Below are 12,645 nucleotides of genomic sequence, written 5' to 3' on the forward strand. Positions count from 1 at the left end.
GGAGATTTTTTAAAAATGATTTTGAATTTCGTCTTCTGTAACGGAGCGCTGATAGAACAGATTTGCCTGCCCTTACAGCGATCACATCCGCATGGTCCATGCGGGAGCTCTTTCTTTATTTTGATTTTTAACTGCATCGCCACCCGTGCTGATCGGAGCTCCACGCTGGGCAAACAGGAAATATTCAAAAGTTCGCGGGGCTTTTCCTGTCTACCTGGCCACTGCATCCGAGCTCAGATTGCTGTCCAGAGCGGTCAGTGGTGCACTGTGGGATAGCTCCCGGAGGCCAATACCGTCGATCACCGTCCACACTAACCCTAATCCGATATGTTAATACCGATACTAGCGTTACTCCTCTCGTTAGGGAGGAGTACAGAAACCGGTTTAAAGAGCCATTAAAATCGATATATGGTGCCTCCTAGTGTGGACGGTTGTGGCGTTAAACCGGTTTTAGGAGCGTAAAACCGATTTAAACGCCTAGTGTAGACCAGGCTTCAGAATAGCTAGAGCACGCCCCTAGGGGCTGCGCACGAGGGCAGCATAGTGCCTGTGGGAGCGGGAGAACACCCCTGTGTCAGGTGGATTTCCCTGGTGGAGCTGTCAGGGGCCAGATCAGGACCCTGGTTTTTTGATCGCACATTGAGAGAGCGACTAGTTGGTTTTTAAAGTCAGATTGTGTTGGAGCTATCTTGGCTCCAGACAAAGGCTTGGGGGGTGGGGGGGAGAAGGGGGTTACTTGGTTGCTATAAGGAGGATCTAGTAGCTGCTGCATCATCCACTTTCCTGTGGAGTAGAAGTCAGGGCATGTAAGCCTTCAGGAGCTTTGGTTTTGGATTCTGTTTTCTATTGGTTTGTTTTTGTAAAACTTTGCACTTTTAAAACTTTAATATGTTTGGGGAGTGAAGTGAGTAGAGAGCTAACAGCTGTGCCCACAGACGTGTGTGTGAATAGATCTTTGAAAAATCCTCCACTGCCAGGGGGAATGAAATCTCGCTGGAACTTTTGTTTAAAGAGATTTAAGTTTTTAAAATGATCTCACTGCATGCAGTTACCACATGTGTATCTCTAGGGTGTGTGTGAGAGAGTGTTAACTTGGGGGTCCCCAAACTCTTTTCTATTATAACATTGCATTGTGGTATTGAAAAGGCGGCAAACCACTGCACCTAGAGGCAGCATTTCTAGAAATGCATGCTTAGATTTGCATTACAAATAAATCTGATAAAATGTAGATGGAACACTCCCATCTGCTTTCTGTGCTGGCTTCACTATGTAGAAGTCCCATGGTAATAAAAATGATACTCTTGTTAGTTTTAAAGGACACCCTTGGATTGATTGCAAAACAATCAGAAGAACTTGAAAGCCATGCAGAACGTTTGTACGAATCGGTTTTGGCAGCTACGGATACCATTGGGAGTGACAGCCTGATAAAGGACAGTGACACACAACAAACGGTTGCCCAGGCAAAAGAAGCCAAGTGGGTAAGCAAAGGACTAAAATGTGAAATAATATCCCTTCTTGCATTGGTTCTTGTGATGTGGTAATACTCAGGATAAACATTTGAATTAGCCCATTCTGGACATTAGACTTCTCAGTGTGATTAAAGACCACATTATTTTGGAAATTCCAAAACCTTAGACCCAGCCCCAAAGGGGATTCCGAAGTGTGAAATCACTAAGGGTCCTGCACTCTTTTGCTGAAGGGAATGCAGCAAATGAGAGGGGAAAGGTGGAAAAACTTGCCAATGACACAAGATCGAGATTTAACAAGTAGGTGAGTGCGCAGCAGAATGCCGCAGATGAAGTTCACTGCTGACAAACGAAAGGTGATGCATGCTAGAAGGAGTAATGTCAGCTATCTGTATGCTGGAGGCTAAGCTAATGAAACCACTTAGGAAAAAAACTTGGACGTCATCTCAGTGAAACCTCTCCTTGATGTGTAATGACAGTTAAAAAAGTAAACAGTGGCAGTATGTGTAACGTATGGTATAGAAAATATTATCATGCTGTTCTGTAAATTAGTGGTCCGCCCTAAACCAGAATACTGTGTTTCTCAGACAACATACTGGCAGCAGACATAGAAGTAGTTCAGAGGCAAATGACAATATTGATTACAAGCATGGAGAGACTTCTATGGGAGAAGAGATGGAAAAGATTTGGGATCATTTTTGTTTAGAGAAGGGACCAGTAAAAGTGGATGTGTTATAGAGGCACAAAAATGATGATTGGCTTAGAGAAATAAACCAGACACTCTTGTGTGCCCTTCCTCATACGACAATTAAATGGTCTCTTGTTCTTAACTTGAAAAACGACTGGTTTCAAAGTGATAAAAGCAAATAGTGTTCCACACAAGACATTACTAACCCATTGCCACAAGAATATCATAGAGGCCAATTATAGTCTTCAGAAAATCATTAGACATTTGTGTGGGTAAAGAGAATATCTACAGTTACATTAGATCAGATACCCAACGTTTTAAGGCATAATTCAAAAACTAACAGATTGGAGCTAGGAACCTGTGGGTAGGTTGCTCTGTTATTGTCGGCTGCAAGGTTTCTTGCACCTTTCTGTGAAGCACCAGATGGTGGTCATTGCCAGAGGCATGACCTAGGACAGAATGGGTTGCTGGTCTGAGCAGGAAGGGCAATTTCGATGTTTCTACATGTGGCCTTCATGAGTGGGGGCCACATGGCATCCTCCTTGGGGCTACCATGTGTTTTAGTTTTGGGTGGTGAGGGAAAGCTCCTTCCCAAGCCTGGCCAAAAATCTGCTGGGAAAGGTAGCAGAAGTTAATGCTATTCACAGGATCGTTACCTCTCCCTTCCCAACCCCTTGGAGTATGGGGAGGGACGGCTCAGGCACGACAGGGGTAGACGTTCGGGGCACAGCCCATAGTAAGCTGCCTTCCTTGTGGGGAAGGCGCAGAGGGGCCTGTGAGCTGCTTTGTCCTTGCGAATTACCCAACTTCCACAGGCTTAAAGCCTGACTTCACCGTGGGTTTTGGACTGTGCCGAGTTAGAGCAGCTGCTACAGGCCGTCACCGGTGGAGGGGAGAATGTGTTGGACTCTCAAGGGATTTCAAACGACTGTTTCCTATTGGGATGGCACAGTAAAGCTTCACCAGCAGCAAGCAGCTTATGCTCTGAAACATTGAGGTCTTTCGCTGTGGGCGGTATTGCCAAAAGATCAGCGCTGGACAATCAAGAAGTATTTTGTTTAGTTTACAGGGATTTGGATTCATTCATATATATACTTTTCTCTCTGTAAGACTTGTGAGCTATCCTTGTTCTGTTGGACTTGGTGTTAAACAAGCACTACCCGTGACAGTTGCGGGTAGAACACTGAAATTTAAACTCATGAGACTTTTACCTCACAAACATTAAAAACGTGTGAGACGACTTGTAGGCGTTGACCTTCAGAGTCTCTGCAAAGGCATTAGCATGCAGATACGCTCTGGAACAGCTAGAGAACATGGTATCTTCTCCCAGTCATCTCCCTGGTAGTTATGAAATTCTTTGCCTCTTCCAATATAGAGTCCAACAGATCGTTATTGTTATAGAATTAACCCTGTCAAGGGTGCAGGGAGGTTGAGGTGTTAGCAGCATGCGAGAGATGCTGGTCAGTAGCTCCTTGTCCTGGGAAGTATCATGTTTTTCCCTCTGGAAGATGCATTTTTTTCATCAGTCAGGCAGGATGGGTCAGTTTATAGGCTGCTGGCCCGGGACTCAGGAAAGCTTGGTTCCATTCCCAGCTCTGACAACGACTTGCTGTGTGACCTTGGGCAAATCACTGTGCCGTAGTTAGCTCTTTGGAATAAGGACTGGCTTTACGAGGCGTTTGTACGTTGCCTAGCGCAGCATGCCCTGATCTTGACTTTTACAATGTGTTACTGTAATACAGCATGACAAGAGTGCCCAAAATTTCAGAGAACTATTTATTAAGCTGGTCCAGTCTTGCAGCCAAGAGTCGCAGAGAGCTGTGCCTGAGTCAGGCTGCAGGATTTGGTCCAGAGTGAATGAGAGGATTAAGCCACTTCACTGTTACAATAACACGGGCTGCCAAAGCTGTGAACCAGAGGGAGCTGCCCATCGCTTCTACCTAGGAGACCGTAACCGAAAGCCGGCATAAATGACATGCCTTTTAAAAATGAAGCATTAACGGCTAGCATAGGGGGATTTGAACAATAGATAATAGGCTCTCCAGCTTGGCAGCAGTACACAACTTTCTCTAGGGGACCCTTCCTTTGCCTACATCCTGTGTGTTTTCTTCTCTATCACCACTTTATGCTAACAGAATGGGATAAACATTCACAGCAGCATATTGGGTGTAGCTTTGTGACTCCTGCTGTTGTGTGGCCAGAACTGTGTTAAACACCCCACCCCAAGAGCCATTCAGTTCATTTGTTTAACCACATCCACGCAGCCTGGTGGGATTGTCTCCTCATTATTGGTCCTGGTTGTTAACAGGGCTAGTGGGTCTGAGCAGAATTCCTGCTATTTTTTGTGGCCTTCTACTGTTCCTGTGTGAGGATGTGCCATCTCCTCAGGAATAAGAAGGGAGAAGCATAAAAGGAGTGGAGAATATTTACCGTCTGTGACAGAGGGAGATGTAGCAGCCCCTGGTAAAAAAGACCATGTTAGGGCTACACTTGTGTGGCTGTGCCCAATTTAAAGGGTCACACTAGGAGAAAAGTTTCTGTGGCCTTGATTCAGGAGCGCATTCCTCTTGACTTCAGTGGCACTTAAATGCTGTCCTGAATCAGCCTGTAAGAGGGTAACCCTGCAATGGGTGGAGCTGGTAGGAACCAAGCATTCCCCAAAACAGTGTGGTGTCTCCTACCACTACATCACACCATGCTTGTTTCTGCTTTGGTTCATGTGATATTTCCACAAACTAAGTTCTATGGCTATGAGAGAGTTTAACCCTATTTTGCCCTCTCTGCGGTGTGTGGGAAAGTGTGTGTGTGTGGGGGTAATTATTGTACCCGTCCCTAAAACTTGACACGTGTCCTTTTTAACAGCCTTGAAGCATTAGAAGTGAGGCTTGCTGCATGTTGCGTAACACACACCTTGTGTGCTGGTGGAGCTATTGCCTGCAGTGCTCATGCTAAAATTGTATATTATTAAATCGACTAAGGATTTAATATTAAATCCTTCCGTGGTGACTTTCAGTAAATGCTTGGAATCTGTCTGTCGGTGCTAGGACTCTGAGGTAAAAAGTGATGGCAGCAAACACACCTCTTCTCCCAGAGTACATGGACAATTGAATTTTTCGTCGGGTTTTAAGAGGTATTCACGAACACAGTTGTCCATTCTAGAGCTGGAAGGACACACACATTTGTTGCTAGTCCAGTTTAACCATGCTGCAGCGTAGGAAACAAACCTTTGTGTCTTATCTAATCTAGAATTTACATTGTTTAAGCATGACTGACGATTGAGATGCAGGTTTTCCCTTGGGGCAGTGTTTACTTTGTGAGGTGAACAGCAGCACTTTGCTGGAAGCAAAGGGCTGGCAGAAGTGCGGTGTCAGGGAGAAACTTTCCTCCCCTTGGTTTTCTGATCTAAGCAGGCTTCCCTGTTCAATGTTTTTCAGCAGCCTGCTCCCTCCTGCCCTGGGAGGATGATGGCAGTTCTGGGGAGGAGGGCTGGGTGAGGAGGGCTTGCTTAAAGCTCTTGGCAACAGCTGGCATTCCAATCTCCTTTGCTACAGTTGGGGCTAGACAACCATTTTGCTCACCCAGCAAGAGGAAATTCAGACCCAATCAAACGCACTCGCTCCCCCTCTTCCCAGTCTCTGGAGCGTCAGGTGGCAGTAGACTGCGCCGTCTGCCTGATCTAAACCTGGGCAGAATGGGGGATCAAGATGGAGAAGGGCCATTTCATTTTGGGTACCTGGCCCATATCGCTCTGAGGGCGGGCCTCTGATGGATGGAGACAGCTGGGGGAGGGAAGGGGGCTCTAATCCACCTAAAGAAATCCCTGCAGCCTGCTGCAGGGCCCTTGTGCTGTGGAGTTTGGAGAGGAGGAAGGAGACGGCCTGGTTACTCCTCACACTCGATGATGATGATGATGGCTACCAGAGCCGGGTTACATGGGAATCAAGTGAGGAGTAAGGACACTCTGTTGCCCCTCTCTCCTCTCCAGTACTCACTCTTCCCCAGGTGTCTGGACTGCCTTGGCCCTGGTGCATCCCACATGGAACAGGCCTCCTAGCTGGGCGGCGAGGAGCCTGTTGTCTGGGTGCACAAGGTAGCAGAAGACGAGCTGAGTGAAGGCGGCTTGGAAGGAGAGCTCTGGTGGATGCCAGATGCCTAGCCCAGCCAGTTGTAGGGGCAGAGCTGTATGCACCAGTGTGGATAACAGGACTCTGTTTTGGGATATACCCTGACGTTCTGGAAACTCTCCAGCTCCTGGAAAACTTCACTTCCTCGGTGCCCTGCGCCTCTTCAGAACTGCATCATGATGGGGCACTTGTCCGACGGTGAGCCTCTCCAGAGACGCACTAACTCCCTAATGAATTATAACACTACTATATAGAACTTAACAAACTTTTTAACAACTATGATAACTATATACAGTAACTAACGGAGAAGCTGTGGCTGAGGAGGACAGGAGAGCCACTGTTAAGAAGGAACTGAGGAGCGGACGGGCCGGGCTGGTATATATACCGCCATGGCGCGGCGCCGCCAGGCAGGGGCGCCCGCCGGAGCCGCTAGGCTAAAAAGTAAAAAGAGTTTTGCAGCGCGCGCGCGCGCGCACATGGAATGGATGGATAGGAGCAATCACTCGAAGAAGAACTTGGTTCTTTAGCTAGTTCTTGTAGCCAGACAGCTGATATTGCTTAGGCCATGTCTACACTAGGAGCACTTTGCCGATATAGCTGCATTTACACTTCGGGTCCTTTGCCAGCACAGTTATCAATCAGGGATCCCCCTTCTTCACACCCCTGACTGACACATCTATACCAGCAGATGTTTGTAGGGTAGACATGGATGGAGGTGGAAGAACAGGTTGCCTCTAGAAGCATGACGCATGGACTTGGCTGATCTAGCAGCTAAAGCGTGAGTAATGTTTTGGTGAAGAGGGACCTCAGACCAACACGAAAAGATTTGGTCTAACTTTTCTAGAAATCTTTGATAACTCCTTAGTGGGCAGAAACTGCGATGTTGCTCTCCTTTCCTTTCCCCTCGCTGCTCCCTTTTCTCTCCTTTGGTTTTCCATCCTCCTGCCACGCTCGCTTTTTCTTTACCTTTACTTCATTAGCTCTCTTGGTGCTTTTATGTCTATCGAAACATTTGACCGGTGTGTATGCCACTGACCTAAAATTATGATCAGTTTTTTGAGCAGGAGGATTGAATCTACACAGTGAGCTGAAGGAAATACGTTTCATAGACCTGCTGAGCGACTCTGTGACGCAGAAGTGGCATTGCTGAAATACACTGTAGGTGTATATGCTTATAATGCAAATTGATTACTGGACTGGGGGTGTTTTGGCAATCTGTCAATACTGTTCTCTCTTTCTTCTCTGCTGTTCTCCCCTTATTTTATTTTTTTGAGGGGGAGGATTTCTCCCCCCCCCCCCATAAAATATATAAATTAATAGGGAGCAGCATCTCAGATTCCTGAGCAGGGGGGTCAGGAGGTCTTCTTGCAAAAGGCACAGAAATGAGACTGAGATGAATGGATGGTGAGGCTGCCTTTATTGGCAGAACGCTGTTGTTCCAAATGACTCTCAGAATAAATTTGGCTCCAATTCTGAGGCTCCAAACGTGGTAGGTTCTTTTTGTGGGTGTAGGTGGTACCTGTCTAAAACAATCCCAGCCTCTTCAGTACATCGACATCTCAGCCTTAAACTGTAGAGGATAGAGTCAGCATGACCTTGGGGTTAAGGCCCTAGCCTGAGACTTCTTGTAGGATCTTGGGCAAGTCAGACGTGCCCTGTGCCACAGTTCCCCATCTGTAAAGGAGGGTTCTCTATCTTGCCTACTCTTTGGTGCAGACTGTTTCATGCCATGTTTGTGCCGTGTCTAGCACAGCGGAGCCCCAGTTTCAGTTGGGACTACTTGGGGTATGTCTACGCTGCACACTAAGCCTGGTCTCCAACTCAGGTCTGAGCCCAAGCCCCCTTCCATCTACACTCAAATCAGTCTGACTCGGGTCAGCAAGAACTCAGGAGCCGGGTCCTAGGACCCTACTAAGGGAGGGTATGTCACGGCCTGAGTCCCACTGAGATTTGGGTCCAAGCCCTTTCACTTTACAGTGTTTGGCACAGCTCAAGCTGCAGACCCGAGTCAGAAGGTTGGTGTGGACAGTATGGACTCATTAGCACAACTGTAAGATCTGGGTCCAGCAATTGTAAAACCCAGGTTTACAATGCAGTGTGGATGCTCAAGTGCTGGCTTGGGAACCACAAGCCCAGGTCCCGGATCTGGGTTTACAATGTATTTTAGACATACCCTCGGTGCTGCTCTGATGCACGTAATACTACTGTAGTATTCAGTTGATGCCTGAATTTCACACACATGGCTCTGAATCATTTGCCTTCAGTGACATGCTTCAAGCTGTTTTCTTTGCAGCACAGTAGGGTGACAGTCATGCTAAGAGATGCATTTCTTTAGCTAGTGACAACTCAGCTTTAAGAAGATAGCTAACCTAACCTACTTTTGCTGTTTCCTTTTCAACTTTAGTTGCAAACAGGAACTTGCTTCCTTGAAAGCTGTTACAGAACAAGAACCACGCCCGTGACTTAGCAAGGAACAAGTGATAAAAGTATAACATTTTACTCTTCAAAGATGTACTTAGAGATTATTAAGCAATACAAACATGGCTTTTCTTTACCTGGACTGCAGCCAGCTAGTGGTAACTAGCTCTCTTTATATTTCAGGTAATACCTCTAGCAGAGATGGAATTTGTCAGCCAATCTTTGGAGGCATGAAGGATGAGATGCAGCAAGGCACTCTAAGCAATAACATTTTCAACTTTTATAGAAATGGCCAAGTGAAATTGATCACTGTGACTTGGCAATACTGGGATGGTTTTCATCAGTTTGTGAAGTAAGAGCTGTTGGTTACTGTGTTTTTATTTAAACTAGTCCTGCAGTTCAAGTTGTTGTTGTAGCAGGTATTCAGATGTTCTTCAACCAAGCGCTGATATTGTCAGTTGCTTTTCCCTTTGGAAGTTGCTTGTTCCATTTAACAGTGTGTAATTGTCAGGAACCACCACTTTTTAAAATGAGTATTCCAAACACAGAACCCACATAACTTGTGATACTTCATTTCAAGTAAAGCTGTGTGGTTTATTTCATTGTTGCATTTATTTTTTTACTTTAAAATTTGGCACTGGGATTTACTGGTAGTAGGACCCTCTTCAGCTCTCTCCTGTTTCTCAGGATCATACTAAAACACTCTAGTTCCTATTTCTCTGATCAACCACTGAAGCAAATGTAGTTTGTGTGTTGTGTCTGATGCTAAAAGGTCAAAAGTCCTTTGCTAAGTGACACGTAGTTAAATATGCTAAAAGCTTTAAGTAGTTCTTCCAGCTCTGCTAATCTTAATGCAAATTGATGTTTATAAAACACCATGACATGAGGGCTAGTGTCTCAGCTGTTAATTAACCAACCATTGCACTGATTTCCCTTCAGCAATTTATGATGCTTCTCTCTTTTTCTTTGAAAGTTGCAATGGTTGATCGGAGTTTATTTACTTCAATTAAGAAAAGTCAAGTGCTGTTCAGTTTAATCATTGCACCTCATCTAGTAAGGGGGAGAACCTAGGCCCTACTGGACACTTACTGACTTTTTTAGTGCATTGCTATCATATGGAGATGCTTTTCCGCTCCTTCCACTGTAACTGGCTGCTGAGAACCAAGCTACCTGCAAATGTGTATTCAAAAACAATTGTTTCTCTAAAGGCTGCTTCGGTGCACTGTACCATGAAATAGTCTCCTGTTTATCAACTTTACTGAGCTAACATGGAATTGACAAGAAGCAGGTGCAGATATCAAGATTGAGTAATCCTTATGCTACTCTTAGCAGTGGCATGAAGTAAAGAGGATGGCATGTGGTGACCACCTTAAATGATATGATTACAGATCTTTTCAGTTACCCTATAAGAGGAGAATACTTTAAAAATATGAAAAAACCAATGTAATGAAGAGATCACTAAACATCAGAGGGTAGATTTTGTACTATGCCCCCTAAGCAGCAAGGAGGGTGGATAGTAGTGAATTTAAAATGCTTTTGCTTTACCTGGATTCTAGACTAGGGTACCTCAGCACAAGTTAAAGCATCCTTAGGGCCTGTTCAAACTATAACTCTCTCTATAGCTGCCCCTTGCAGCCCCTGATAAGCAGCTGGTACAGTATATAGAGGTAGGCACAGAAGCACCCCACAAGAATGCAATGATTTTGTGAAGGTTTCATAATCTCAGTTGGAAAGCTTTGTGCTATGAATGGTAAAGGGCAAGGTAAAGTTAGTCCCACAAGCTGAAGGTCTGTAACTCCAGCTCAGAAAGAAAAGGCTTTTATAGCCCAGAAGCCCAAAAGAAAGACATGTTGTAATCTTGGATTTAACAAATCTTCAGTGCCTTAACGATCTGCAAAATTAGCAAAACTACCTAAAGAGCTTCATCACAAAGCATCTTGGACCTTTTGTGAGGACCACACAAATTCCCTTAGCTTGATCAAGTACATTGATGAGCTCTATTTTGAGATATTAAAGGTGACCGGCTCAAGAACAAAATGTTATGAAAAAGGGTGTAAAACTAACATGTAAATTAATCCTGAAAGGGACTCCCTTCTTTCCCCACAACGAAGGTGGCTTTTCTCCTTCTTGTAGTCTTGGAAATATCAATTCTTATTTTTCTTCTTGGTGTGGGAGAACACCTCTGAAAGCCAGACAACTGGAGAAGTGCTCAGTCCTTAACCGAAGGAGCACAAGGGTCTTTTCTACTAACTGTTCAGGTGCTTAGGTAAGATTTTTTTAAGCACACTAAAATCGCTTCTCAAATGCATGTGTTTTCACACTATAGCTGTTTTAACCCTATTGGTAATTTCTGAGGAAAGCTAGAGGACCTGAATTTAGTGCATAGGAACATGTTTTTAAAAAGCAACTCTCAGCTTTATGCATAACAGGAACAAGGACATTTTTCCTTTTGCACAAACCTTTTGTTAACAGGTGCAGCAAGGTGTCCAGAAGGATTTCAACTATTGATACTGTTCCAAAACAGGTTTTTTTAGTGAGTGGTTCTAAGCAGGCTGCAACTAACCAACCACTGACATTGTTATTCAACTGCCTTTAAAATGAATTGACTGCTGTTATATAACCATCTTCAGAACTCATCTGTTTCAGTTCCCCATCCTCTTTCTTGTGAGGATACTATGCAGAATGGAAGTTTGTTTTTAGGTGGCTCATACATTCGTAGTAGGGAAAACAGTGTACATGAAAACATCTAAGAATTTCCTGTTTCCTAAACAGTAGCACTGTTTAAATAGTGAAAATGTTAAGGCAGAGGACATTTGTACAATCTGTGCTTACCCTGTGCCAGGCAAATACAGCATTTAGTGATTAAATAAATGGGTTCTCATATATATATTTATGCTCTAGAGGTTACAGTAAGCTCTTCCAAACCAAGAACTGGGGCAGAGCTCCTGATTGGAGCTCCCTCAGGAAAAGGAAGCTATTTTTAGTAAAAAGTTGGCTGGTAACTGCCCTGGCTTTGAAGGAAGAGGAAGTGTCAAGTGCTGTTCAGTTTAATCTTAATTAAGCCATGTACATGTTCCTCATCAAGCAAACATCTAGAAAATAAGAATTTCATAAATAGATGAAATTGAGGCAGTGCAATGGACAAGGACTGTGTTGACCAACACAGCTATATTGCTTATGGTCTCTGGAGCAGCCTAAGGAGGTGGCTACCACACAACTGGAATAGCAGTTTAATCACTAGAGTTACTTTTTCCTCAATTTAGGCTGAGGAAGGAGTGTGGCTGTTGAGGTGTAGGGGTAACCGCTCAGAGGATGATAGAGAAACAAGCTATACCCAAGTAGCACCAAAGCTCAGAATGGAAATGGAACAAGAAAAGGATACTTACAACTGCTGAACATTTAAACTTAGTCACTTGCAGGCCGATTTCTACAATTAAGGTGCAGAAGGTGGGGCATCAAGATGCAGACCAGCTTCTAGTAGGAAGAGGGAAACTTCTCTGCAAAAGAGACAGGCACAAGGGGGGCAAATCCTCTCCCTACAAATATAGACACCACCAAGAAGTCTCACCATGGGCCTCCAATGTATGATTTGGAAAAATTTTGAATTACTTCCTGTTTAACAAAGTTATCTACAGCCTAAAAAAAAAAAAATCTGCCTGCCCTTTGAAAAGCAGTTGGTTACTGACAAGGCCAGTCTATTTTATTTTCAGATTTGCTGTGACAGTAGCTACAGGCTTGAAGAGAGTCCCAGTGTATGGGACAGCTTAACTCTCCAAGGAATAAGGAAGAACTGGTGTCAGGTGTCAGCCATACAGGAGCAGAAAAGAAGGGCTGCCTAGGATACACATTAAGGGTGGGGAAACTAGAAGGAATTTGATCTCTGCAACCTCAGCTCTTGTTCCTATCTCAAATCATTTCCCAGGAAGTCAGTGGAACAATTGTTGCAATG

The 12,645-nt window shown here is 44.6% G+C and overlaps 1 protein-coding gene across 2 annotated transcripts in view; it reads left to right on the forward strand.

Moving 5' to 3' along the window:
• Positions 1 to 10,328, forward strand: part of CEP68 (centrosomal protein 68) — a 33,191-nt gene extending 22,863 nt beyond the window's left edge. The window contains exons 6-8 of one of the 2 annotated variants that reach the window (XM_039532707.1): positions 1,309 to 1,478; positions 8,683 to 8,764; positions 8,880 to 10,328. In XM_039532707.1, coding sequence (XP_039388641.1) covers positions 1,309 to 1,478; positions 8,683 to 8,745 — 233 coding nt within the window. In that variant the 3' untranslated portion in view covers positions 8,746 to 8,764; positions 8,880 to 10,328. The remainder of the gene's footprint in view (positions 1 to 1,308; positions 1,479 to 8,682; positions 8,765 to 8,879) is intronic. The other variant, XM_039532708.1, reaches the window with a different exon arrangement.
• The last annotated feature ends 2,317 nt before the right edge of the window (positions 10,329 to 12,645 follow it).

This window comes from Mauremys reevesii, linkage group 3 (assembly GCF_016161935.1).
Source record: "Mauremys reevesii isolate NIE-2019 linkage group 3, ASM1616193v1, whole genome shotgun sequence".
In the NCBI taxonomy this organism is placed as follows: domain Eukaryota; kingdom Metazoa; phylum Chordata; order Testudines; family Geoemydidae; genus Mauremys; species Mauremys reevesii.